This window comes from Oryctolagus cuniculus, chromosome 2 (genome assembly GCF_051225735.1).
Source record: "Oryctolagus cuniculus isolate XC-2025 breed Fujian yellow rabbit chromosome 2, ASM5122573v1, whole genome shotgun sequence".
Taxonomy (NCBI): Eukaryota; Metazoa; Chordata; class Mammalia; order Lagomorpha; family Leporidae; genus Oryctolagus; species Oryctolagus cuniculus.
In genome coordinates this window covers 192,478,676-192,506,383 of record NC_142868.1, presented here as the reverse complement: position 1 = coordinate 192,506,383, position 27,708 = coordinate 192,478,676, and the positions used below count along the sequence as shown (strand labels likewise).

Sequence of the window (27,708 nt, the reverse complement as noted above, 5' to 3'; positions counted from 1 at the left end):
CAAGATCACAGAGGTAACTTGAGACTCGAATCCAAGTCTGTCCTTCCTCCACCTAAGGGCACCTGCACAACCACCAGCCATCACACATTCTCCCTTTCTCACCCAGTCCTACCCACCACCACCCAATCTTCTAAACTGCAGTATTTGACAGTTTATTAATTGAATTCTATCCAGAAAGGGCATTTTAAAAGAAAAGCAACACAGGAACAAAAGAGCCAGTCAATAAGGAAGCATGTTAACCTGTCAGTATATGAGAAATCCAAAGTTGAAAAAATGAGTCTGCTCATCATTTACGTACATCTTTATTGCAGTTTGTTGGAACCACCGAGAACAGTCAGCAGGTAGACACGTTGCTTCTGGGAGCAGCGTTCAGCTCCAGACGCGCTTTTCCTCCCAGGAGCATGCGCGGCTCACACCCAGTGCTGTCCGGCACTGAGGGCCACGCTGAAAGTTCTCAAGGCTGGATGAGTCCCCCTCACGGCCAGAAGCAGTGACCCGGCTTCGGCTTGATGGCCGGCCTCCTGCAGGTGTCTGGCCAGCTCCTCTGCGTCCCAGCGCCCTTGCTGCAGGCTGGCCAAGAGGTGGTCAATGATGTGCGGATAGAAGGGAGTGGAGATGCACTTCACCATCAGTTTGGCATCCAGGAGCAGGGAAAGTAGTTCTTGGTCACAGTTTGAATCATTCACCTTTAAGGAATAAGACAGGCAAAACATCAGAGGGCATCTGCTTAGCCTCCTCTCCCCCAGACTCATCACTGTCTACTGGGCTGCGATGTGTTGCCTTTTCCTCTCCATCATCAAACACACTTCTGTCCAGGTTTAAAAGCATCTGCTCCAAAAAGTGGATGTAAGGTGTGAGCATCTCTGGGGTCACAGACATGCAGGACAGACAAGGTTTCCTCTGGACATTAGGTGACAAGCCATGTACCAAGAAGCCTGTTTGGATCACCGCTACAGCTACCAGATACTCAGCTCCAGACACGGTGGTGCTAAACACTGTACAGGTATGACTCATGCCTTCCCAACTCAAGCCTGTGAAACCGGCTCCTTTACCTCTCAGTTCTACCGTAAGGAAGCCAAGGTGTGAGAATCTGGTTGAACACTGAAGTCGTAAATTGTTGGGCCAGAATCTGAGTTTGGGTCAGTCTTGACTGAAAAGCCAGTACTCGTAACCACCACATTGCCACGTCATTTGTCATTTCACTGTGGTCTATATTCTTTAACCCCAAATCTCTCTTGAATGTAGATCCACATGAAACAAAATTCTTTCCAAAATAAGACAACCTTTATTCTAATCCACTGAGAAAAGAATGTGTCCTGCAACTCAGTTACATAATAGGAGTAGCAACAGTGGGCTTGCGCTGGTCTTGTCCCACTCTCTCTCTCTGAGGCTCAGCACCAACTGCACGACTTTAAAAAGCCTTTATAGGCTCCTTTAGCTTGCATATCCTCTATTCTTTCCTTCTCCCTGGTCTTATCTTCATGTCTATGTGTGCTTTTCCATGGTTTGGATATCTTATTTAGATTTTTTATTTTATAAAATTGTCCATGTTTTTGTAAGAAATCAAGTCAATACTCATACCAAAATTCAGAGCTTCTCATCTACATTGAGTTGTGACAAAACTGCCTCATGACAGGCTCTTCCTAATGTCACTATGTATTTTTAATAATTTGATTGTAGGAACCTTAGAAATAATGTGGCATTTCAAAGCTAATTAATGTTTAGACCAGTGATACCTTACAATTGTACATGATGCTCTCTTCCCGCCTGTTCTCTGGCAAAGATGAGAAGGCCAATTGTGTTTGTTGGCTGCAAGAATTTAAACAGAAGGGCCTGGTGTTGTAGCACAGCTGGTTGGAATGCTACTTGCAATGCCAGCATCCCACATGAGTGTCAGTTCAAGTACTGGCTGCTCCACTTTTGATCCTACTCCCTGCTAATGCACCTGAGAAAGCAGCAGAGGATGGCCCAAGTAGTTGAGCTCCTGCCACCCACATGGGATACCTGAATGGAGTTCTAGGATCCTGGTTTTGGTCTGGCCCACCCCCAGCCAATGCAGCCATTTGGGAAGTAAACTAATAGATGCAAGATATCTCCCTCTATCTCCTTTTCTCTTTGTAGCTCTGCACTGCAAATAAAATAAATGTTTAAAAAAATAATTTAAGCAGAAGTACTGAGAATAAAAGTTACTACTCATGGGGCAGGGATAGCAGTTAAGATGTTGTTGAGATGCCCGCATCCCATCAGAATGTCTGGTTCAAGAACTGGGTCTGTTCCCAACTCCAGCTTCCCACTAATGTGTCTCCGGGAGGCAGGAGGTGACAGCTCAAGTAGTCAGATCCATGTGGGGAACCTGGATCTTGGTTTTAGCCTGTCCCAGCCCTGGGGCAGTGGATTCAGTCAATGGATGGGAGATTTCTCTCTCAAATAATTTTTTTTCCAAAGTTACTTCTGACTTGCAGATAGTATAATTCCTACAATCCAGGAATCATTCAAAACCCAACAGAAACATCGGCTTTCAATGCCATCTTCTTGGTGACATTGTTAATCCTCCTGGCCAAACTGATACCACCTTCCATCAGTCTCAAGAGTACGCATGTGTAACGAGCCCAATGGATGTCTCTTCAGGCAGTACTGTAGTGATTTTATCTCTCTCTCCTCTGTCAGACTAAGAGAATCTGAAGGAAACGAAACTATCATTTCTCTATTTCAGCATCCAGTTTAGTCACCATTTGTTACATGGCTGAACGAACCTACATTATTAAACTTTGTCACGTTTTGGTAAATGGCACAAGTACGCGATGATGGCTGTGTCACTGCAGAGAATAGGAACAGAGCTAGACCTGCCCTGAACTGAGGTGGCTCCCAGCCTCCCTCAGAGTCTTCTTTCTATGGACACAGGCATACGCAACTCACCTACTTCGGTCCCAGGAAGACACTTTGCTGAACTCAATTTTGTTTTGTTTTAAAAACTAGGTGGGAAAAATAGCAACTGATCCAAAATTCCAGCTTTCCCGATTAAAGAGGCACAGAGCTTTCAGTACTCCCCATTGGCACCGCCCAGGAGTTCTGCGTGCTTTGTTCCAGGAACACAAGAATGGCCATCCCACAGAGCCCTGCCCTCCCTAAGTGTCTGCTGCTCACCTCCCATTTTCCAGGGCTTTGCAGGGCACATCCTGGCCAAGCTTTCAGACAGTTTCTCGATGAGATCAAAGTCACCCATGGAATGCCATGTGGCTATGTCAGGAGCCTCGCCTCTCACTACTTGACTTGCTCAGGGTTTGCTCCCCAAGAACGTGGTCTCCTCAAGAGCAGAGACCTGGCCGCCTCAGCTCACCCAAATCCTCCACGACCAGAATGGGGTGTCTAGCCACCAGGTGTGTGCACGGTGCTAAGGCAGCCTACAAAGCTAGCACATGAGGTAAGGGATCTGAAGCCTCCTTTGGCTCTGAATATGAATGTGGGTGCAACTGTGTAATGAGGGCAAACAGTGCCAGTTTGCAAGTGACCGTGTCAGAGTCCAGTTGTCTCCATTTTTCTTCTTTTTGATCAAAACTAAAGATTCCAAAAAAGCTCACACTATGTACCAGAGAAATGGGATCGTCTTACCACAGGCTAGGAACCAACAGGCTTCGAGTGGCAAATACAAGAGTGAATGGAGAACAGCGAAGTGTGTGTTCTTTCCCTCGGTACTGCCGCCTCCTCCTGCACTCACAGATGCACACCCACACCCACACACCCAAACATGCACGCGTGAGGCATCTGAGTTAGTGTCTGTGTTGCTATTTTAGTTTGCCCACAGAAATGAAGCCTCGTTGCACCCAAGCCTTCAGCAGAGAACAGAGTGCACACCAGCATGCCACAGGCCAGTGAGAGAACACACGGATAAGAGGCTCAGAATCCAAACACTGCACATAGTACTTCTTTGCTGCCCCAGGTGAGTTCTCAAGACTGGGAAACCTTTATTATTCTTTCCCTTTTCTCACTAATCCTCTCTCTGGGGTCTGACAGCCTCCAAGAAAGGAAATGATGGATTCTTCCTGCTGGAGGGAGACGGTTCTGTCCAAGCGCATGGCTGCTGCCGCTCTCACTCCCTCCTTGCTTTCTGCAGTGCAGCGACATCCTTCAGGGCCAGGGCTAGCGAGGTGTGCTCAGCATCCCAGAGAGAGAGAGGGCAGGGTTTCTCAGACTTTCTGCAGGGTTCTGGCTCTTTGCAAGAAAAATGCTGCCTAGACAATTAGTCTGTGCACAATTGGGACCAAACAGAGAATGAAAGACTAAAGAAAGTGATGGTCTTGGTAATATTAGCCAGTTCAACAACTGTATTTTAAAGGAAACAGGTCTGAGGGTCAGAGAAGGAATAGAGAGGCCAAGATCACAGGAGAGCCAAGATGCTTCTGCCCACACATGGCACTGGCTGTGCAGGGACACTCAGGTCACACCGAGTCCTGACCGCAGGCACAGCAGAGTGCTCTGTGTCCCAAAGCATTCTCAGGCACTGTGCCGCTATTTCTACCTTGCTGGGGTGCAGTGTAATCTGTTAACCTCCAGTTGTCTCCGCTTTTCTTCTTTTTGACTAAAAGCTCACACTATGTACCAGAGAAATGGGGTCGGTCTTAGTAGTCGTTACTCATTATAACCCACTTACTTTTCCTTTTAAAATAAAAGGGCAAAAATAGTTAAAATAGTTTGAAAAAAAGAAAAACGCCATCCCTGTCTGTAAGATCACAAGAGAATTACTTTACCCTCTTTTAGTGTCTCTGGGTATAGATATTTTTCATAATCAATCATGATATTTGCATTTCATTTTTCCTATTACAGGCCAAGAATTTCTAAAATGTTTTAGCATTTTCATTCTTAAAAATTTCAATAGCTACAAAATAGTCTATTGAATGGCTGTTTCAAATTATTTAACTTCCAGAAATATTTCAGCTTTTTTACTATTTTATATTACTGAAAGACTATAATGAATGTTTTATGCACACACTTTCTGCTTTATTTGATGTATTACCAGGAGAAGGATTACGAACATGCTATGAGCTGAACTAGTAACACAATTCATGAGCTGCAGCCCAAACCCCTAGTACTTCAGATGTGGCTATATTTGAAGACAGCAGCTTAAAGAGGTAACTAAGTTAAAATGCCATCATTCAATGGGCTCTAATCCACTGTACCAAGTGTCCACCCAGGAAGAAAAGGTTAGGGTACAGACCCATAGAGGGCTGACCGCATGAGGACACAGTGAAAAGACAGCATCTGTAGGCCACAAGGGAGTGGCCCAGGAGAAGTGAATCCTCCAGAGTCGTGGGAGAGTGAATTTTGGTGTCTAGGCCACCAGGTATGTGCACGGTGCTAAGGCAGCCTAGAAAGCTAGCACATGAGGCAAGGGATCTGGAGCCTCCTTTGGCTCTGAATATGAATGTGAGCGCAACTGTGTAATGAGGGCAAACAGTGCCAGTTTGCAAGTGATGGTGTCAGAGTCAGAGTGTGTCAGCTTCCCCATAAACTTCTCAGTTTGGGGTCTCCTCATCTTGAAATGAAAATTGTTTGTGAATTTAGGAGTTATGTAACGGTACCTCAAGGCTACTATTGTCTGAATCTATTTTAAGGGTGGCTTTTTTCCCTGTATGTTTCCTATCATATTTAATTAATTAATTAATTTACTTATTTATTTATGGTAAGGATCAAAACCTTTGCTCTTTTGGTAGAGTTGTAACACCTCTTTTCACATGTCCCCCCTATAACTTATGATTTCAATTAAAATGAATACTCTAATCTGTTGTTTCCAATCATTCTGGATTTTTGTTATATAGATGTTTTACATTTTCTATTGTCAAGGAAAGAAAGATATATTTCTTTATGACTTATTTTGCTTTAAAACTTAGAAGTTATAATTCTTCAAAGGAACTGATATAATTCCTTTTACATTTTCTGACTTTTAAAAGTGTTTAACTTTGAAACGGATCAGGAATCGACTTTGCAATATGGCTTGTGGAATGCCACGCACACCTCTCACATTAGACTGACTGGTGCTGTAAGAGCTGGAATGAGAAATGCATTCTGTTGCTTGGGACCCAGTTTCGATGTGTGAAGTCAGTGTGAGGCAACTCCACAAGGACCAGTTGTTTTTATTCCCCTGATCAAACAACTCTGAATCAGAGTGGCAGACAGTCTGGTGTCGTGAAAAGAAGACAGGCTTCCAACTCTAGTTCCTTCACTAAATAGCCATGTGACCTTGTTAAGGACAACTGCTCTGAGCTCCAGTTTCCACGTACAGACTACCTGTAAGGCCTGTCTGGGGATAATATAAGTGTTTAAATGCCTAACACAACACCTGGTGCAGAGTTCAAGTTCAGCTGATAACTAATTTTCTAACAGTCAAACAAATCAGGAATAAAAGGTTTTCTAGAAGGGGAAGGGCTTACATATATTGTAAGATGATTAAAATGCTCACTAGTCTACAATGGATTTTTTTTTTGTCTGTGTGGCAGTGACTAGTTTTTGAGAATAAATGAACCTTTACAGATCTTGGGAAAGAAATCTATTAAAGCACAAAGCATTACTGTCTTCCAAGCCATTAAAATGTTATCTGCTTAATCCCTCTTTCAACAATAGATAATGAACCTCCTCTGAATTAAAATCTTTGATTTTATGGATCTATACCACATTAAGAATAATCACAGTAATAAGGTAACCTGGAATTTCAGCGGCATAATGCATGCAGAACTTCATTTCAATTACTTTGAATAAGATTATTTAATATTATTTCACTGTTTACTTTAGGGAAGGATACTTGTGTTTTTTAAAATACACTATTATTAATAAAACTTATTAAAAATAAACTAGAAGGGCAACAAACAAACAAACAAAAGCAACAGAAGTGTGTACTTGTAGTAAAACTGCTTAAGGATGATGTTCCGTATTTCGGGTCAGTCTGAATACTGTACTGAGATTCCATTTTTCTCAGCATACCGTTAGTTCCGCTCGTGGTGTGGCATTTAGTAGTACACCTCTCCTGAAACCAAAACTAGGACAAAGCACCTGACTCATGATCTTGCAATGAGAAAGAGAAAATCTCTGAAATTCCAAGTCTGATCACCTCTGGAACCACAACCAAACACTGATTTGAGGCCCTGACTCGGGCAGGTTCCACAGATCACAGTTACCTCCTTGCTACCCTGTTTAATTCTCTATGTTATTATTTCACATACCAACCTGTTCATGAGATAATTCCTTTAAACAAGGGACGATTATTTTTTAATTCATCTTTACAAATATCTTTCCCATTCCTCATTCTACACACGGTAGCAGGCTGTGTCTAACAAGCACTTAATAAGGCTGTTCACACCACGTAAGCCCACTGACCACCAGTGCTATTTAGGAATCAGACTGGTCAGCCTGGGGAGTGAACTGCCTGTTCCTGGAGAAATGCAGCTAAGATCTCTCTGAGATGCTGCTGCGGGGCCTCCTCTGCCAGGAAGTGCAAGCACAGGCTGAGGATGGAAGAAGCTGGCCTAACATGTCCAGGTTAAAATGGGATAGAAATGGGTAGACTCACCCAAAACTCTGAGAAAAAGAGCCTGGTAACCGAGGAGCAGAAGTCACAGTGATTATAAAAGAGACCTTGGAAAGTGTTCACTTGGGTCTCTGCATCACTTAAGCTTTCCTTTGATTGGATATACTAAAAAAACCTACCTACTTTAGAGTTAACAGCAAAGAAGGACTTTGCAAGACATTAACCCAATGTACCTACTGTCATGGCACGCTGAGACCAGAAGGTGTGCAAGCCCGAGCTGGGCATGGGGAAGGAACGTTGAGGAGCATTCCAGCACGGAAGCAACGCCCTTCGGGTACTGGTTGAAAACCTGGATAGAGCTCGGGGCCGGCGCTGTGGCGCAGCGGGTTAACAGCCTGGCCTGAAGTGCCGGCATCCCATAGGGGCGCTGGTTCTAGTCCCGGCTGCTCCACTTCCAATCCAGCTCTCTGCTGTGGCCTGGGAAAGCAGTAGAAGATGGCCCAAGTCCGTGGGCCCCTGCACCCACGTGGGAGACCCGGAAGAAGCTCCTGGCTCCTGATCGGCATAGTTCCAGCCGTTGCGGCCAATTAGGGAGTGAACCATTGGATGGAAGACCTCTCTCTCTCTCTCTCTCTCTCTCTCTCTGTCTCTCCTCTCTCTGTGTAACTCTGACTCTCAAGTAAAAAATAAATAAATCTTAAAAAAAAAAAAAAAAGAAAACCTGGATAGAGCTAACGGGGCAACAAAGAAAGAAAGGCTTTTAGGTTTCAATATATATATGAAACATATATATGTATGTATATATATATGTGTGTGTGTGTGTGTATATATATATATATATATATGGAAATCCACACACGCCTTGCTGATAATATTTAAGGTTCTTCCTCCAACATGGACATTTATCATTACAAATAATGCTGGTAGGCTCTGGGGCCTTCATGACAAGATTATAAAGGAGATATGAAATACATGAAGGACGCATGGAAGAAGAACCTGACGGATTCTGAGCAGCTCCCCGGGACAGCCCAGGTCCACATGGTCAAGACAAGCAGGCTTCGTTTAGGAGTCGCACTCGCGTCATGAGCTCCACCCAGAAAACACCGATCCCTGGGCTCTGGTAGCTGCCTTCCTCCAGCAGCGCGCAACCGGAGCCTGGATGAGCTGTTACAGGACCAGCTCTGCTCCAGGCTTCTTCAGTGCTAATATTCTATGTTTCAAGGTACAAGCAATTTCATTTCTCTGTAGAGATAACCCTTTTCCAATGGATACGGCCTCCCTGGTTATCTTAAAGCAATGGATACGGCCTCCCTGGTTATCTTAAAGCAATCAGTATGGCTGGGTATGGACTTCTTGCACGTTAGGTGTGGGGTTTAAATTTCAGCTCTTGCTGTTTACTAGCTGTGTGACCTCTGTATCTCAGAGTTTTCATCTGTGAAACCAGAACAATGTCTTCTCACAGGATTATTAAGAAGATAAATTGCCTACTATGCTACTTGGCAAAGAGATGGGACTTGGAAGATGGCAGTTATTATCAGCATCTGGGAGCAATCCCTAATTAGGTGCTAAAGGCCCTCAACAGTTCTTTTATGATTCCATGAATTATTCTTTTAATAGGCATGGTAGTTCACGTGACAACCTTGGTTGTGGGTGGGGGTACAAGCATTAAACATTATCGTAGAGGACGAAGCAATGAAGAGCAGAAACCACCACAAACCTGGAATTATGACAGAGGAACATTATCAGTATAGAAAACTAGTGTAACTGTGCATCTGTTATGAAATGAGTTAAGAGACCACTACCTGAATAGAAAATATTCCAGCAATGAGATTCAAACACACCAGCAGAAGTAGCTTTCTTGGACAGAATAAGTTTTGAAGCTAAGCTTTCAATCTCATTGAGATTGACCACAAGGGTAACTCGGCAGCCTGCATTATGCAGGACTTATTATTCATCAATAATGTAATCACAAAGACAGACTTCCCATTTCAAGTCCAGGAAAGAGACTGTTGGCCATATAAAAAAAAGGGCACATGCTAACACCAGAGGTATGCAATTTCAGAAAAGCTTAGAGACAGAAATGAAGATTGCTACAGGAGAAAAACTGGGATAATCGCTCGCATCCGCATTTCAGCATCATCCTAGAAACTAAACGCCTAAAAAGCTGTCAATAGTGTTTAATGAACAGTGAAATAATAATGCTATCAGTGACCAAGTGGGGGCATCTCCCACCTGATCTGCACACAGTGCAGGAGAACTGCTACCAAAGGAGTCCCTGTGCCACATGTTTTTGGTTTTGTTTTTTTGGTCAACATTAACAGAACTTGCAGTCAATGATTAATAAGGGGAAAACTGAAGTTATGAATAAACTGAATCCCCCTACCAGTGGAAAAACAGGAAAATAAAATAAAAAACCAAACTTTTCCTATTTTTCACTGCAATATCAAGGATGACTTAAAAATAACTAGACAGGAGTCCTGCAAAAATTCCCACTGAAACTCTTCCTTTAGAAAAGTGCCACTCGGCCCTTCAATGGTGTTGGGAGAAGAATGATGAATTATAGTAATTTCACAGTTCATTTATATAGCGTTTCTGAGATAACAAAATTACAGATATAAAGAGCAGATTAGTGGTTTCCAGGGGTTCTGTGAGAGGTGGAGAGGGAGAAGGTGACTAGCACTATAAAGGACAGTATGAGGGAATCCTTGCGAGGCAATCATGCTGCACTTCAACTGTGGTGGTAGTCACACACATCTATATGGGACAGCATCCCACAGAACTGGACAGACATGCACACAAATGAATGCACGTATTACTGGTCATATCGGAATCAAGTCAGTAGATTTTATCAATGCCAACATCCTGGTTGTTTTACTACACATCATGTGAGATGTTACCATTGGTGGAAGCTAGAAAAAGAATATCAAAAAAATAAAATCACACATTATTTGCTAAAACTGAATGTGAATTTAAAACTATCTAAATATGAAAAAGTTAAAAAGTATCTGAAAATGGAAAATCCTGAAGAATATCAGCTTTTTGTTGGATGCAAATGGTGCAAAGATACTACACATTTTTGTGCAATACATTTTAAGGATGCAGATGGAATGGCCTAATGTGAGCACTCAATTTAGAGAAATTACCATTCAATCTCATTTTTGAATTCCTAAAAGTAAGAAACTCAGTGGTAGGTAAGTGATGTATCAGAGTAATTTATTTCTATGGCATTGATTTTGGCATCTCAAGGGCATAGAGGTTTGTGTGTTATCATCACAACCACAGGCAAATGGCCCACAGCCTGCAGAGTAGCTCAAAGTCACGGAGAATTAGCACAACGGAGACATCAAATGTGTGAAATTGTTATGGGGCAAATTAGTGCCATAAACAAGAGTGTCAATTTGTTAAATCAACAACAGGAGTCACTGTGCAATTACTCCTCATGTAGGATCTCTGTCCTTAATGTGCTGTACTATGTGAATTAACAGTATAACTAGTACTCAAACAGTACTTTATACTTTGTGTATCTGTGTGGGTGCAAACTGTTGAAATCTTTACTCAGTAAATACCAAGTTGATCCTCTGCATATAAAGCTAATGGAAAATGAATCTTGATGAAGAATGGGATGGGAGAGGGAGTGAGAGATGGGATGGTTGCGGGTGGGAAGGAGGTTATGGAGGGAAAGATGCTATAATCCAAAAGTTGTACTTTGGAAATTTATATTTATTAAATAAAGTTTTTAAAAAAAGAAATAATGTTTGTAATGTTCCCTAATTGAAGATAGATGTCAACCAACACCCAGGTGCAGGCTGCAAGATGCTCTAGTGAAATTCAACCCCAAAACTATACCACAACATATAATAATTCAACTACGAAAAAAATTCAGAGATCAGAAAGAAGCATGTCTCATACAAAGGAGTGTCAACGTGACTATGAGTAGATTTCTTATCAGAAACCCTGCCGACCAGGAGAGAGTGGGGTGATACATTCAAAGTACAAAAGGGGGAAAAAACCTGCCAATCAAGAATAATTTGTCCAGCAAACCTCTTTTAGAAATTAAGAAGAAATAAAAATTTTCCCATAAAGACAAAAACTAAGGGAGTTCATCATTACTAGACCAGATTTATAGGAATTGCTATAGGGAGTTTTAAAAATAGAAACAAAGGGACCGGCACTGTGGTACAGCGGATTAAAGCCCTGGCCTCAAGTGCTGGCATCCCATACGGGCACCGGTTCTAGTCCAAGGTGCTCCTCTTTCGATCCAGCTCTCTGCTATGGCCTGGGAAAGCAGTAGAAGATGGCCCAAGTACTTGGGCCCCTGCACCCATGTGGGAGACCTAGAAGAAGCTCCTGGCTTCTGGCTTCGGATTAGCACAGCTCCAGCCATTGCACCCATCTGGGAGTGAACCAGTGGACGGAAGACTTCTGTCTCTACCTGTCTCTTTAACTCTTTCAAATAAATAAAATAAATCTTTTTAAAAAATAGGAACAAAAGGCTACTAATTAATAACATTAGGCATAAAAATCTCAAATGTATAAGTAAAACAGAATCATATTCAGAATGCTCAAAGATTGTCATGATGATATGTAATGCAATTTTATTCCTAGTAATGAGAGTTACAGTATAACAACTACAGCTAAGATAAATTTCTCAAGGGATACACATTATAAAATGATGTTAATTGCACCCTCCAATGGCCGCTGCGACCAGCGTGCTGCTGCCGGCGCACCATGCTGATCCAAAGCCAGGAGCCAGGTGCTTCTCCTGGTCTCCCATGTGGGTGCAGGGCCCGAGGACTTGGGCCATCCTCCACTGCACCCCCAGGCCACAGCAAAGAGCTGGACTGGAAGAGGAGCAACCGGGACAGAATCCGGTGCCCTGACCAGGACCAGAACCCGGTATGCCGGTGCCGCAGGCAGAGGATTAGCCTATTGAGCTGCGGCGCCAGCCAAAATGATGTTAATTTTATAATAAAAAATAGCCAATGATTCCCCTTTTATTTTTAAAAAAAGTTTTTTTTTTTTTTTAATTACTTGAAAGACGCAGTACCAGAGAGGGGGTATCAGAGGGAGACACACACATACATATAGTCCTTCCAGTGGTTCACTCAAAAAATGGCCACAATAGCCAGGGCCGGTCCATTTTGAAGCCAGGAGTTAAGATCTCCATCTGGGTCTCCCACACGGAAAGGGTAGAAGAGGTTGGGCCATCATCTGCTGCCTTGGCAGGTACACCAGCAAAGAGCTGTGTAGGAAGTGGAGCAGCTAGAATTCAAACTGGCACTCCCAACGTGGGATGCTGGTGTCAAAGCTGAGGCTTAACCTACTGTACCACAGGCTGGCCCCATGATATTAATTTTGACATAAAAATATAAAATATGAGAGGGATTGTAAAAGTGTACAGTTGTATACAATATTAAATTGCTATAAGCTTGAAATAGGATAAATCTAACATATTATATGTAAGCCTCATGGTAAGGATAAAGCAAAAATCTTTAATAGAACAAAACAAAAATCACTAAATTACAAAGGAAAACAGTAAAAAAGGAAAGAACAAAATATCTATAAAATAAACAAACAAAAAATGGCAATGTAAGACCTTATATACCAGTAACTACTCTAAACATTAATGGATTAAATTCTACAATAAAAAGATAAAGAGTAAATGAGCTAAAAAGGAGTAGGATCTTACATTCTGCCCATAAGAAACTCACGACACTTTTAAGGAATCACAGACTGAAAGTGAAGGGACAAAAAATATATTCCATGAAAACAGAAACCAAGAGAGCAGGATGGCTATACTTATCATCAGGAAAATGAGACTTTCAGATGAAATTGTAAAAAGAGGACAAAGATGGTCAGTACCTAACATTAAAATGGTCACTTAATCAAGAGGATATCAAAATGTATATCCAATGTTATACCCAACATTGGAGCACCTAAATAAATAAAATGCATATTAAAGAATCTGAAGGAAGAGATAGATAACAACACAATAATTACAGAAATTTTCAATAACCCATCTTCAGCAATGAACACATCAAATAGAAAATCAAAAGGAAACATTGGACTCGAACTATACATCACAGGGATGTATAGTTGGCACAGCGCCGGCCATAACAGCCATTTGGGGAGTGAACCAATGGAAGGAAAACCTTTCTCTCTGCCTGTCTCTCACGGTCTAACTCTACCAGTCAAAAAAAACAAAACAAAACAAAACAAAACAAAACAAAAAAAAACCAACAACAGAAAGAAAGAAAAGAAAAGAAAACTAAGGCCAAAAAGTAGGCTTCCTGAGCCAAACCACACTGCAAAACAAAGAAAAGTTCTTGAAGGAAATTAAATGTGCTACTCCAGTGAACACATGAAAACCAGAAAAACTCTTATTGCCAATACATAGAAAGTTTCAGGGTTCAAGATAAATCAAACCAGTCACAACACTGTCTTAAGTCAAAGTCTTATCCATAGCAAGGGCCAAGCTCTCTTCAATTCTGTGAAGGTAGAGAGAGGTAAGAAAGCTGCAGGATAAAAGTTTCACAACAAAATTGGTCTGTAAGAATTATGAAAAGAAGCTCACTCCATAACACAGAAGTACAAGGTGAGGCAGCAAGTACTGATGTAGACGTTGCATCAAGTTACTCAGACATAGATAAGATCACTTATGATGCGGCCACACTAAACAAAAATATTTTCTAATGTAGATGAAATAGTTTTATTTTGGAAGGAGATGCCATCTCAGACTTTCACAGTTAGAGAGGAAAAGTCAATGTCTGGCTTCAAAGGGTCAAAGGAACAGGCGAACTCTCTGGATAGGAGCTAATGCAGCCATTAGCTTTTATCTGAAGACAATTTACCATTCCAAAAATCCATGGCCCCTAAGAGTGCTATTAAACCTATTCTTCCTGTATTCTCTGAATGAAACAACAAAGCCTGGATGACAGTACATCTGTTTACAACATGGTTTACTGAATACTTTGAGCTATTATTGAGATCCACGGCTCAGAAAAAGATTCCTTTCACTATATTACTGTTGCTCATTGACCACATACCTGGTCACCATGGCCTCTGATGTCGATGTACAACAAGGTCAATGTTTTCACACCTGCTAACATAACATCCATCCTGCATCCTATGGATCAAGATGTCATTTAAACTTTCAAGCTTTATTAAGGAATACTTGTACATCTCAAAAGGCTATAGATGCCATTAGATAATGATTCCTCTGATGGATCTAAGTGAAGCAAATTGAAAATCTAGAAAGGATTTACCATTTATGGTTTACCATTAATTATGATTTACCATTAATGTCCAACTAAGAACATTCATGATTCCTGGGAAGAAGTCCAAATGTCAACATTAACAAGAGTTTGGAAGAAACTGGCTCCATTCTTCATGGATGAGTTTGAGGGGTTCAAGATTTCAGTGAAGTAATCATAGCTGTGGTGGAAATACCAAACGTACTAGAATAGAAGTGAAGCCTGAAGATGTGACTGATGTGCTGTAACCTCATGGTAAGAATTTACCAAATGAGGAGCTATTACTTATGGGTGAGTAAAGTGATTTCTTGAGATGCAACTTAGTCCTGATGAAGATGCTGGGAACACTTTTGAAGGAGAATGCTGGATTTAGAATATTACATAAACTTAGTTGATGAGGCAATCACAGAATATGAGAGGGCTGACGCCAAGTGTGAAAGTTCTGCTATGAGCAAAATGCTCTCAAACAACACTGTATGCCATAGAGCAATCTTTCATGAAAGGAAGAGTCAACTGATGGGGCAATTTCATTGCTGTCATCATCCAAACTTTAAGCAACCGCCACTCTGATCTGTCAGCAGCCATCAGCATCAAGGCAAGACCCTCCACCACAAGAAGACTACTAGTCAAGGAAGACTCAGGCGATCTTTAACATAAAGTATTTTCACTTAGGATATACACACTGTTTTCTCAGATATGATGCAACTGCACATGTAATAAATTACAATATAGTATAAACATAACTGTTGGAAACCCAAAATATTCACATGCTCATTTTATTGAAATATTTGCTTTATTGCAGTGATCTGGAACCAAAGCTTTGTATCTTTGATGCATACTCACATACAGAAAGTACTGCAGATGCTACCAAAAGCCTGTTAGAACTGATTTTAAAAATGCAGTAAAGTCTCAGGATGCAAAATCAACAAACAAACAAAAAAAAATCAGTATTATTTCTATATCCTGTAACAAACAACTGAACAAGAAATCAAGAGAATAATTTATAATAATGACAAAAATTTTGATATTTAGGAATACATTTCACTAAGGAAGTAAAAGACTTGTACACTGAAATCTATAAAGTATTCAGGAAAGAAATTAAGACTCAGATAAATGGAGAGCGGCAAGATGGTGGAATAGGAAGGGAGCACACTGATAGTCTGGGAAGAGACAGTTTGATAAAAGCGGAGATACTGCAGGTTCAAGGAAGAGTAGGGGAAGAAACAGCAGAGGAAACGCTTACGGAACTAGTGATTCACAGTGGACCTGCGCGGAGACCGTGGGAGCCCACAGCTCGGGACACCAGCAGCAGACTCAACACACCAGCACTGGAACGCAAGGTGAGCCAAACCTCAATAGCCCGAGACACCGGCAGGCAAGCAGAAAGAGGAGACTAGAGGGAACGAGGCTTGAAACCCCATGGGGAAAAGTTCACCAGGCTAACTAGGAGAGGAAAAAAAAAAGTGACTGATATGGGCACGAGTTTCTCTCTCTCCGCTCACCTCTCAAAGGCGAGCAACACAAAGAGCAAGCACCATTTTGGACATAGCCATACGCAGGGCGACCTCAGGTCTGCACTGGCCCTCAGCCTAGCAGAAAAATCTGACTTGGGGTGGGGGGTTAAATAACAGGAGATTAGGACCTAGTGAATGTGTGGTGCTAATGAACTGAGACTGTGAAAATAGAGACGGGTGGGGGAGAGAACCCACGGAATTAACGTGAGTACTCTCCAGAGATGCTGCAATTCGGTAACCTTGGCAACCCAGTGGGAGACTGCAGGAGAATTTGAGCCCACACTGAAGGCAGCACACCTGTGTGCTCCTTGGGAAAGAGCTTCCGATCTCTGGCTCCTGTGGGTATATCATTCGCCTGCTAACTACCTCCAATTCCATTCAGCTGTGCAGAATTACTTCCCTTTTGAATCAAAAAAAGAAAGAAAAAGAGATTTACCACGCCTAACCTGGGAGTGTCACCTTTGGAACACCCTTAACCTTGAGGAACCAAACAGAGATCTCTGGCCACAGCCATCTCAAGCCTCTAAGCCTCCATCAAAAGCAGACAGTCCACTTAATCTAGAGTCATAGTATAACGAGAAAAAACACCACAGCAAAGAAACCAAAGAATAGCTCCACAATGCCCAACAAACGCAGAAACCGAGGTAACAAGAACAAGGAAAACACTACAACGCCCCGAAATTATAAAGACACCCCAATTCAAGATTATGAAGATGACGAGATAGAAGAAATGCAAGAAGCAGATCTCAAAAAATTGATAAGAACATTAAGAGGTTCTCAAACAAATTCTTGAACTACAGAAATCCTTACTGGACAGGATAGAAAATCTCTCTCATGAAAATGAAATATTAAGGAGGAATCAAAATGAAATGAAGCAACTAGTAGAACATGAAACTGTGATAGTGACGAGAAATCATAAAGAAATGAAGAATTCAATAGAGCAAATGACAAACACATTAGAGAGCCTTAAAAACAGAATGAGTGAAGCAGAAGAGAGAATATCGGACTTAGAAGACAGAGCACAGGAAGGTATACAGTCAAACCAATGAAAAGAAGAGGAAATTAGAAATCTAAAAAATATTGTCAGGAATCTACAGGATACTAATAAAAAAAAAAAAAAACAACATTCGGGTTCTAGGAGTTCCTGAAGGCATGGAGAGGGAGAAAGTATTAGAAGGCCTTTTTAGTGAGATACTAGCAGAAAATTTCGCAGGTTTGGAGGAGGACAGAGACATCCTAGTACAGGAAGCTCATAGAACCCCTAATAAACATGACCAAAGGAGAGCCTCACCATGACACGCTGTAATTAAACTCACCACAGTGTAACATAAAGAAAAGATCCTAAAATGTGCAAAAGAGAAACGTCACATTATCTCAGAGGATCTCCAATTAGACTCACAGCAGACTTCTCATCAGAAACCCTACAAGCTAGGAGGGAATGCCGAGATATAGCCCAGGTACTAAGAGAGAAAAACTGCCATCCCAGAATATTATATCCTGCAAAGCTCTCATTTGTGAATGAAGGTGAAATAAAGACCTTTCACAGCAAACAGAAATTGAAAGAATTTGTCTCCACTCGACCAGCCCTACAAAAGATGCTTAAAGATGTGTTACACACAGAAACACGGTCATCAATATGAAAGAAGGTAAAGGAAGGAAACCTCACAGCAAAAGATCACAGGGAATTCAAAGCATATATTAGAAAATACCTTTGGCAAATGGCAGGGCAAAGTTACTACTTATCAACAGTCACATTGAACGTTAATGGCCTGAACTGTCCAGTTAAAAGACACCAATTGGCTGACTGGGTTAAGGAACAAAACCCATCTATTTGCTGCTTTCAAGAAACACATCTTTCCAACAAGATGCATACAGACTGAAAGTGAAAGGCTGGAAAAAGATACACCATGCCAAAAGAAATGAAAAAAGAGTGGGCATTGCCATCTTAATATCGGACAACATAAACTTTAACACAAAAACTGTTAAGAGAGACAAAGAGGGGCACTATATAATGATTAAGGGATCAATTCAACAGGAAGATATAACAATTATCAATGTATATGCACCTGATTAGAGGGAACCGGTTTATTTAAAAGATTTGTTAAGGGACTTAAAGGGAGACTTAGACCCCAATACATTAGTACTGGGGGACTTCAATACTCCACTCTCAGAAACAGAAAGATCAACAGTGTGGGGAGCAACTGGGAGCAACTCGGACTAGACTAAGTTACTGGAATTAAGACTTATTCTATGCATCTGCTCGCCCACAATATGGCACTGGGAGAGGAGGAAACAGCTTCTACACAGCTGTCTCTCATCAACTTGACAAGCTGCAGGACCTGCTCCTGATTGGAGGAGAGCAGCGTACTCGGCGTGTGGGTAGCAGAGTTGGGATTGGAGGAAGAGGACTATAAAGGAGGAGAGAGACAACATGCACCAGGAACATCTAAGAGGAACATCTATCTGAAGGAACACCTGTGCAGCCCCCGAGAGAGCCGGCTGGCGGTGTGCCGCTCCCCTGCAGAAGTGGGGAAAGTGGCCAGGGGGAACCGCCCTTCCACGGAGGTGGAAGGGACGGCAGCCAACCCGGGGAGGGCCGAGCAGATGAAAGAACAGCGCAGGGTCCTGTGTCGTTCCTCCGCGAAGACGGGGAGCGACATAATGGTGCCGTGACTCAGATATGAAGCCTAGGCAGGGTTTAGTGTCGTTCCTCCATGAAGAGGGGGAGCGACAAACAGGACAGAAGATCAACAAGGAAACAGTAGATTTAAACGACACTATAGCCCAAATGGATCTAACAGATATCTACAGAACTTTTCATCCTACACAGAAAGCATTCACATTCTTCTCAGTAGTACATGGAACCTTCTCTAGGACTGACCACATACTAGGCCATAAAGCAAGTCTCAGCAAATTTAAAAGCATTAGAATCATACCATGCAGCTTCTCAGACCACAGCAGAATGAAGTTGGAAATTAGCAACTCAGGAATCCCTAGAGAGTATGCAAACACATGGAGACTGAACAACATGCTCCTGAATAAACAATGGGTCATAGAAGAAATCAAAAGAGAAATCAAAGACTTTCTGGAAGTAAATGAGGATAACAGCACAACATATCAAAACTTATGGGATACAGCAAAAGCAGTGTTAAGAAGAAAGTTTAAAGCAATAGGTGCCTACATCAAGAAACTGGAAAGGCACCAAATAAATGAGCTTTCAACGATCTCAAGGATCTAGAAAACCTGCAGTAAACCAGACCCAAATCTAGTAGGAGAAGAGAAATAATTAAAATCAGAGAAGAAATCAACAGGATTGAACCCCAAAAAAATTACAAAAAATCAGCCAAATGAGGAGCTGGTTTTTTGAAAATATAAACAATATTGAAATGTCATTGCTCCAACTAACAAAAAAAGAAGAGAAAAGATCCAAATCAATAAAATCAGACATGAAAAGGGAAAAGTAACAACAGACACCACAGAAATAAAAAGAGTCATCAGAAATTACTACAAGGAATTGTATGCCAGCAAACAGGAAACCTATCAGAAATGGATAGATTCCTGGACACATGCAACCTAGCTTAATTGAACCAGGAAGACATCGAAAACCTAAACAGACCCATAACTGAGACAGAAATTGAAACAGTAATAAAGGCCCTCCCAACAAAGAAAAGCCCAGGACCAGATGGATTCACTGCTGAATTCTACCAGACGTTTAAAGAAGAACTAACTCCAATTCTTCTCAAACTATTCAGAACAATCGAAGAAGAGGGAATCCTCCCAAATTATATGAAGCCAGCATCACCTTAATTCCTAAGCCGGAAAAAGATGCAGCATTGAAAGAGAATTACAGACCAATATCCCTGATGAACATAGATGCAAAAATCCTCAATAAAATTCTCGCCAATAGAATGCAACAACACATCAGAAAGATCATCCACCCAGACCAAGTGGGATTTATCCCTGGTATGCAGGGATGGTTTAATGTGCGCAAAACAATCAATGTGACACACCGCATTAACAGACTGCAGAAGAAAAGCCAAATGATTATCTCAATAGATGCCGAGAAAGCATTTGATAAAATACAACACCCTATCATTTTGAAAACTCTAAGCGAACTGGGTTTGGAGGGAACGTTCCTTAAAACAATCAAAGCAATTTATGAAAAACCCACAGCCAACATCCTATTGAATGGGGAAAAGTTGGAAGCATTTCCACTGAGATCTGGTACCGGACAGGGATGCCCACTCTCACCACTGCTATTCAATATAGTTCTCGAAGATTTAGCCAGAGCTATTAGGCAAGAAAAAGAAATTAAAGGGATACAAATTGGGAAGGAGGAACTCAAAATATCCCTCTTTGCAGATGATATGATTCTTTATTTAGGGGACCCAAAGAACTCTACTAAGAGACTATTGGAACTCATAGAAGAGTTTGGCAAAGTAGCAGGATATAAAATCAGTGCACAAAAATCAATAGCCTTTGTATACACAGGCAATGCCAAGGCTGAGGAAGAACTTCTAAGATCAATCCCATTCACAATAGCTACAAAAACAATCAAATACCTTGGAATAAACTTAACCAAGGACGTTAAAGATCTCTACGATGAGAATTACAAAACCTTAAAGAAAGAAATAGAAGAGGATACCAAGAAATGGAAAAATCTTCCATGCTCATGGATTGGAAGAATCAATATCATCAAAATGTCCATTTTCCCAAAAGCAATTTATGCATTCAATGCAATACCAATCAAGATACCAAAGACCTTCTTCTCAGATCTGGAAAAATTGGTGCTGAAATTCATATGGAGGCACAAGAGACCTCGAATAGCTAAAGCAATCTTGTACAACAAAAACAAAGCTGGAGGCATCACAATACCAGATTTCAGGACATACTACAGGGCAGTTGTTATCAAAACATCATGGTACTGGTACAGAAACAGATGGATAGACCAATGGAACAGAAGAGAAACACCAGAAATCAATCGAAACATCTACAGCCAACTTATATTTGATCAAGGATCCAAAACCAATCCCTGGAGTAAGGACAGTCTGTTCAATAAATGGTGCTGGGAAAACTGGATTTCCACGTGCAGAACCATGAAGCAAGACCCCTACCTTTCACCTTACACAAAAATTCTCTCAACATGGATTAAAGACTTAAATCTATGACCCGACACCATCAAATTATTAGAGAGCATTGGAGAAACCCTGCAAGATATAGGTACTGGCAAAGACTTTTTGGAAAAGACCCCAGAAGCACAGGCAGTCAAAGTCAAAATTAAATATTGGGATTGCATCAACTTGAGAAGTTCTGTACTTCAAAAGATACAGTCAGGAAAGTAAAGAGGCAACCGACAGAATGGGAAAAAATATTTGCAAACTATGCTACTGATAAAGGGTTGATAACCAGAATCTACAATGAGATCAAGAAACTCCACAACATCAAAACAAACAACCCACTTGAGAGATGGGCCAAGGACCTCAATAGACATTTTTCAAAAGAGGAAATCCAAGTGGCCAACAGACACATGAAAAAATGTTCAAGATCACTAGCAATCAGGGAAACGCAAATCAAAACCACAATGAGGTTTCACCTCACCCCAGTTAGAATGGCTCACATTCAGAAATCTACCAACAATAGATGCTGGAGAGAATGTGGGGGAAAAGGGACACTAACCCACTGTTGGTGGGAATGCAAACTGGCCAAGCCACTATGGAAGTCAGTCTGGAGATTCCTCAGAAACCTGAAGATAACCCTACCATACAACCCAACCATCCCACTCCTTGGAATTTACCCAAAGGAAATTAAATTGGCAAACACAAAAGCAGTCTGCACATTAATGTTTATTGCAGCTCAATTCACAATAGCTAAGACCTGGAACCAACCCAAATGCCCATCAACAGTAGACTGGATAAAGAAATTATGGGACATGTACTCTATAGAATACTATACAGCAGTCAAAAACAATGAAATCCAGTCATTTGCAACAAGATGGAGTAATCTGGAAAACATTATGCTGAGTGAATTAAGCCAGTCCCAAAGGGACAAATATCATATGTTCTCCCTGAGCGGGGAAAACTAACTGAGCACCAAAGGGGAAACCTGTTGAAGTGAAATGGACAGTATGAGAAACAGTGACTTGATCAGCTCTTGTGCTGACGGTTGATGTACAATGTAATACTTTATCCATTTTAGTATTTTTTCTTTGTTTTGTTCTAGTACTATTGGTTGAACTCTGTAATTAACACACAATTATTCTTAGGTGTTTAAATTTTAACTGAAAAGTGATCCCTGTTAAATATAAGAGTGGGAATAAGAGAGGGAGGAGATGTACAATTTGGGACATGCTCAAGCTGACTTGCCCCAAATGGTGGAGTTAGAATCGTGCCAAGAGATTCCAATACAATCCCATCAAGGTGGCATGTACCAATGCCATCTCACTAGTTCAAGTGATTAATTTCAGTTCATAATTGATCATAATGAAAGGACTAAGAGTCAAAGGATCACAAAAACAAGACTAGTGTCTGCTAATACTAACTGAAAGAATAAAAAGGGGGGAGAATGATCCAACATGGGAAGTGAGATACACAACAGACTCATAGAATGGCAGATGTCCTAAATAGCACTCTGGCCTCAGAATCAGCCCTTAAGGCATTCGGATCTGGCTGAAGAGCCCATGAGAGTATTTTAGGCATGGAAAGCCAAGACACTCTGGGGGAAAAAAAAAAAAGAAGAAGAAGACCTAAATGAAAGATTTCTGCAAGTGAGATCCCAGAGGAAAGAATGGGGCCATCAAAGAAGGCGGTAGGGAGGAGAGAACTTCCACTTTGACTATGACACTGTTGGAATAAGATCAAAGTCGGCCAACTCAACAGGCTTCCATAGCCCTGGCAACTCATGACTAGAGCCTAGGGCGATTTCTGACGTCATAAACATGAGTGTCAAATTGTTAAATCAACAACAGGAGTCACTGTGTACTTACTTCTCATGTGGGATCTGTCCTTAATGTGTTGCCCAATGTGAAGTAATGCTATAACTAGTACTGAAACAGTATTTTACACTCTGTGTTTCTGTGTGGGTGCAAACTGATGAAATCTTTCCTTAATATATACTAAATCGATCTTCTGTATATAAAGGTAATTGAAAATGAATCGATGTGAATGGAATAGGAGAGGGAGTGGAAGATGGGAGGGGTGCAAGTGGGAGGGAAATTATGGGGGGGGGAGCCATTGTATTCCATAAACTGTACTTTGGAAATTTATATTTACTAAATAAAAAAAAAACTCAGATAAATGGAAATATATCCTATTTTCACAGATCGGAAGAATTAATATTGTTAAAATGCTCTTAGTACCCAAAGTGAACCACAGACTCAAAGAAATATCTGTAAAAATTTCAAATAACTTCTCACAAAACTAAAAAAAATCCTAAAATTCATATGAAATCACAAAAATTTTTGACTAGCCAAGGCAATCATTAGCAAAATGACCGAAGTGTCACACTATCTGATTTCAAACCATCCTACAAAGTTAAAATAACTAACACAGCATGGTACTAGCAAAAAAAAAACATACACCAATCAGTGAAAAAATGCAATTATGAGCTGTGTATGTTTTGACCAAAAGCTGAAATCAAATAGGATAGTATATACCACATAGGTGAGCATACAATAGGGCACACCATCCAGGTTTGTATAAGTACAGTACAATGTTTGCACAAAGATAAAATTGCCTAAAAACACATTTCTCACAATGAATCCCCCTCATTAAACACCAAAAATCAGAGGCTGGTGCCATGGCTTAGCAGGGAAAGCTGCTGCCTGCAGTGCTGGCATCCTACAAGGGTACCAGTTAGAGTCCCAGCTGCCCCACTTCCAATCCAGTTCCCTGCTAATGTGCCTGGGAAAGCAGCCAAAGATGGCTCAAGTCCTTGGGCCCATGTCTCCTAGTTTGGCCTGGCCCAGCCTCGGTCGTTGTGGCCATTTAGGGAGTAAATCAGTGGGTGGAACATTTCTGTTCCCTCTCCCTCCCCAGCCCTTCTTTTCTGTACTCCACATTTCACACACATCAATAAATCTTTAAAAAAATAAATGTACCAAAAACAACTGACCATAGACAACCTAGAAAGAAACCCAAGCATATATGATAAATTGATTTTCAACAAAGACACTAAGACCATGCAACGAGAAAGGGATAATCTACCTATAAATGGCGTGGAGAAAACTAGATCTCCACACGCAGAAGAATGAAGCTTAACTTCTAACTCATACCATATACAAGAAATCAACTCAAGACGGATCAACAACTTAAATATAAAGCCAAAAACTATTCAAAGAGAACCTGAAAGAAAATTACATGTCATTCTCCTGGCAAACAAGTTCTTGAATTTGACCACAAAAGCATAGGCAATAAAATAAAAATAGATAAATGGGATTACATCAGACTAAAAAGCTTCTGCATAGCAAAGAAAACAGTGTGTGGAGACAAGCTACCAACAAGGAGAAAATATCTGCAAGTTATACACTTGATAAGGGGTTATTATAAAAGATACATAAGGCACTCAAACAATAAGAAAACTAAAAACCCAATTAATAGGCAAGGGACCTAAATAGAAATTTCTGAAAGATAATATACAATAGCTAAAGGCCTTATGAAAAAAATGCACAAAATTCCTAATCACTACAGAAATTTTGATGGCTGTTGTGTATGTGTATGGGGGCTTGTGTGGGCAGCTCGATTAGTTAGCAGGTAGGGAGCCCTTGTTCTAGTTGCAATTCTGAAGGCTGCATTTGTGACAAAGAATCTTTAGCTTAAAATTGATATATATTTGCCTGTGGAATCCAGGAGTGAATCGAGACAGCTCCACGCACAATGAATACAGAAAGGCAATGTATAAGACATCACTGTTTTATTCTCACAGCAAATTGTAGTGAGAATGCCTAAGCAGACAGAACACACCACAAGATGAGGAGAGGGAAAACTGCAGGGAAAATATGCAGCCTGATTGTCTTCAGTTTCCATTTCTTCCTGACTTCGAGGATACTTAAGATAAAATAGGCTAAGAAAAAATGCACTGTAATTCTCAGTTTCGTATGAATTCTCAAGTTGTTAAACTTCTATTGTAGAGTGGAGAGAAGAGCCAGGTGGGCTCCCAGTATATGAGCCCTCTTGATCTCTACTTCAGCACAGTTCCCAAAGAGGCCTGTTACAGCCATCAGTGATAATAACATTAATTTGAAATACATGTTAAGTAGATAAAGCCATGAGATTTCTCATTTCCTTCCAATGACTGTTTCCAAATACAATTATGTTTTACTTTGTATTACCCTTTACCTTTCTTTATCCTTTCTTTCTTTAAAAAGATTTATTTATTTATTTGAAAGGCAGAGTTACAGAGAGGCAGAGAGCTAGAGAACGAGAGTATGTGAGAGAGAGGGAGGTCTTCCATCCACTGGTTCACACCCCAGATGGCCGCAATGGCCGGAGCCAGCAGCCAGGAGCCAGGAACTTTTCTGTATCTCCCACACAAGTGCGCACAGGCCTGAGCACTTGAGCCATCTTCTACTGCTTTCCCAGGCCATAGCAGAGAGCTGGATTGGAACTGAAGCATCTGGGACTCGAACCAGTGCCCATACGGGATGCTGGCACTACAGGTGGCGGCTTTACCAGCTATGCCACAGTGCCGGCCCACAGATGTTTCAATTGCCTGCTATGCCACAGTGCTGGCCTCTATTCTTTGTTATTAACAGAACTTTGCACCAGTGATGTCTTCTCATCAATCTTTTCTTTGTCTTGTGCATCAAACATACCTCTGCTCAAGGATTACCTTCCCTTCTCTGGTCCCAAGAAGACATGCAGTCACACTTTGTTTAAAAAACGTGCATGCATTTGTGTGTGAAATTCTATTTATGTCTGTGTTATGTGCGTTATAAATAGAATTTATAATTCTATAAATTAAATTCTATTAAATAAATTTATAATTCAAATGAAAGTGTGATCTCCCTAAAAGGGAGTATTATAAGGATCTTACAATGCAAGTTCATTAAAACACAGCTGTAAGTCACCTAATACCAAAGTGTAAAATTTTAAAAAGGAGGAGAAATTTCCTTCCTTCCTTCATAATAATAATAATGAGACAAAAGTCCTGCAGGGAGAAATCCTAACTTTGGCACAGATTCTTCAAGCCAGGAATCTATTTCAAGGGTGGGTTAGAATGCCAGAGGAAAAAAGAGCTTGGGACTTTCAGTGGGCTGGGAATACTACAAGAAGTCAGTTTTCCCCTCTAATTAGTGAATGACCAAACACATTACATCTGGGACTGGAAAATCCACCTGTTGCTATGTGGTCCCTAGTTTCAATGACAAGAGGACTAGTCTGCTGTCAGTGGCTGCACTCTCTTCCCTGAAGAGACTCACACATGGCTTTTCTAGAAAAGTTTTTGTTCTTTGCATTCAGCACTTAAGCATAGAGTCTGGTTCATAGGAGTAGCTCAGTAAAAGCTTGTAAAATACAAATACATAATGCTTGGACAAAACAAGCAGCTACTGTTGTCAGAGAAGAGTATACATACAGTAGTTTTAAATAAATCATGGCTATGATTTATAAGAAAGAAAAGAACTAATTCATTTCTTCAAAACAATCAACAAAATGGATGCAACTGGAGATCATTATGCTTACTGAAACAAGCCAGACCTAGAGACAAATTTCACATGTTTTCTCTGATTTGTGATAGCTAATATCAGAGCATAAAATAATTTAATGTATATGAGTGAAACTGGAATCTTGGGATTTGTTCATTGTTTATAGCCCTTTGCTATATTCCTGAATGTGAGTTTTCTACATTTTTCCTTATTGAATTCTTTATTTAATGGAGCATTAAGCCTTTGAGTATAAAATAAATTAAAAATATTATTGCAAAATATTAAAAATGCTATTGCAAAAGTCAAAAAAACAAAGGGAAGTATCATTATATTCTTAGAGTTGTAACTATGAGCTACATAAAATCTGATCCCTTTACATGCATAAGAATGTGAATCACATAAGAAGCCACCACCGTCTGTGAATGCAGCTGGACGCACCTGAGCAACCGCTGTGATCTGCTCCAGCGCCGCGGCATGCAGGGTCTCATCCCGGCTCTCCAGGAGCAGTTTCAGGGACGGCAGCAGCAGGGACTGGTGCAGCAGCAGCAGGCACAGCTCCTTCACACACTGAAACCACGTGAACACAGCATGAGTGGGGATGTGGGGAGCACCCAGCATCGCTGTGCAGCCCTGGCTGCCTCTTTCCACCCAGTTCTAGAAATGTGCATGACTCTGTGTGTGTGTGCATGTGTGTGTGTGTGTGCATGACAGTAAAGTCCACAAGGGACCACGCTGAATACGTGAGTAGGGCTTGGCACCTGCTTCATTCACTGCACAGCAGGTGTG

The 27,708-nt window shown here is 41.1% G+C and overlaps 1 protein-coding gene across 2 annotated transcripts in view; it reads right to left on the bottom strand.

Annotated features, from left to right (window-relative positions):
* Positions 1-286: 286 nt before the first annotated feature.
* The window catches only part of NBAS (NBAS subunit of NRZ tethering complex), a 459,817-nt gene continuing 432,395 nt past the window's right edge, over positions 287-27,708 (bottom strand). For both annotated transcript variants that reach the window (XM_070069748.2, XM_089327834.1), the window contains 2 exons: positions 27,361-27,489; positions 287-686 (listed from right to left, as the gene is read on the bottom strand). In XM_070069748.2, the coding sequence (XP_069925849.2) occupies positions 411-686; positions 27,361-27,489 (405 nt within the window). In that variant the 3' untranslated portion in view covers positions 287-410. The remainder of the gene's footprint in view (positions 687-27,360; positions 27,490-27,708) is intronic.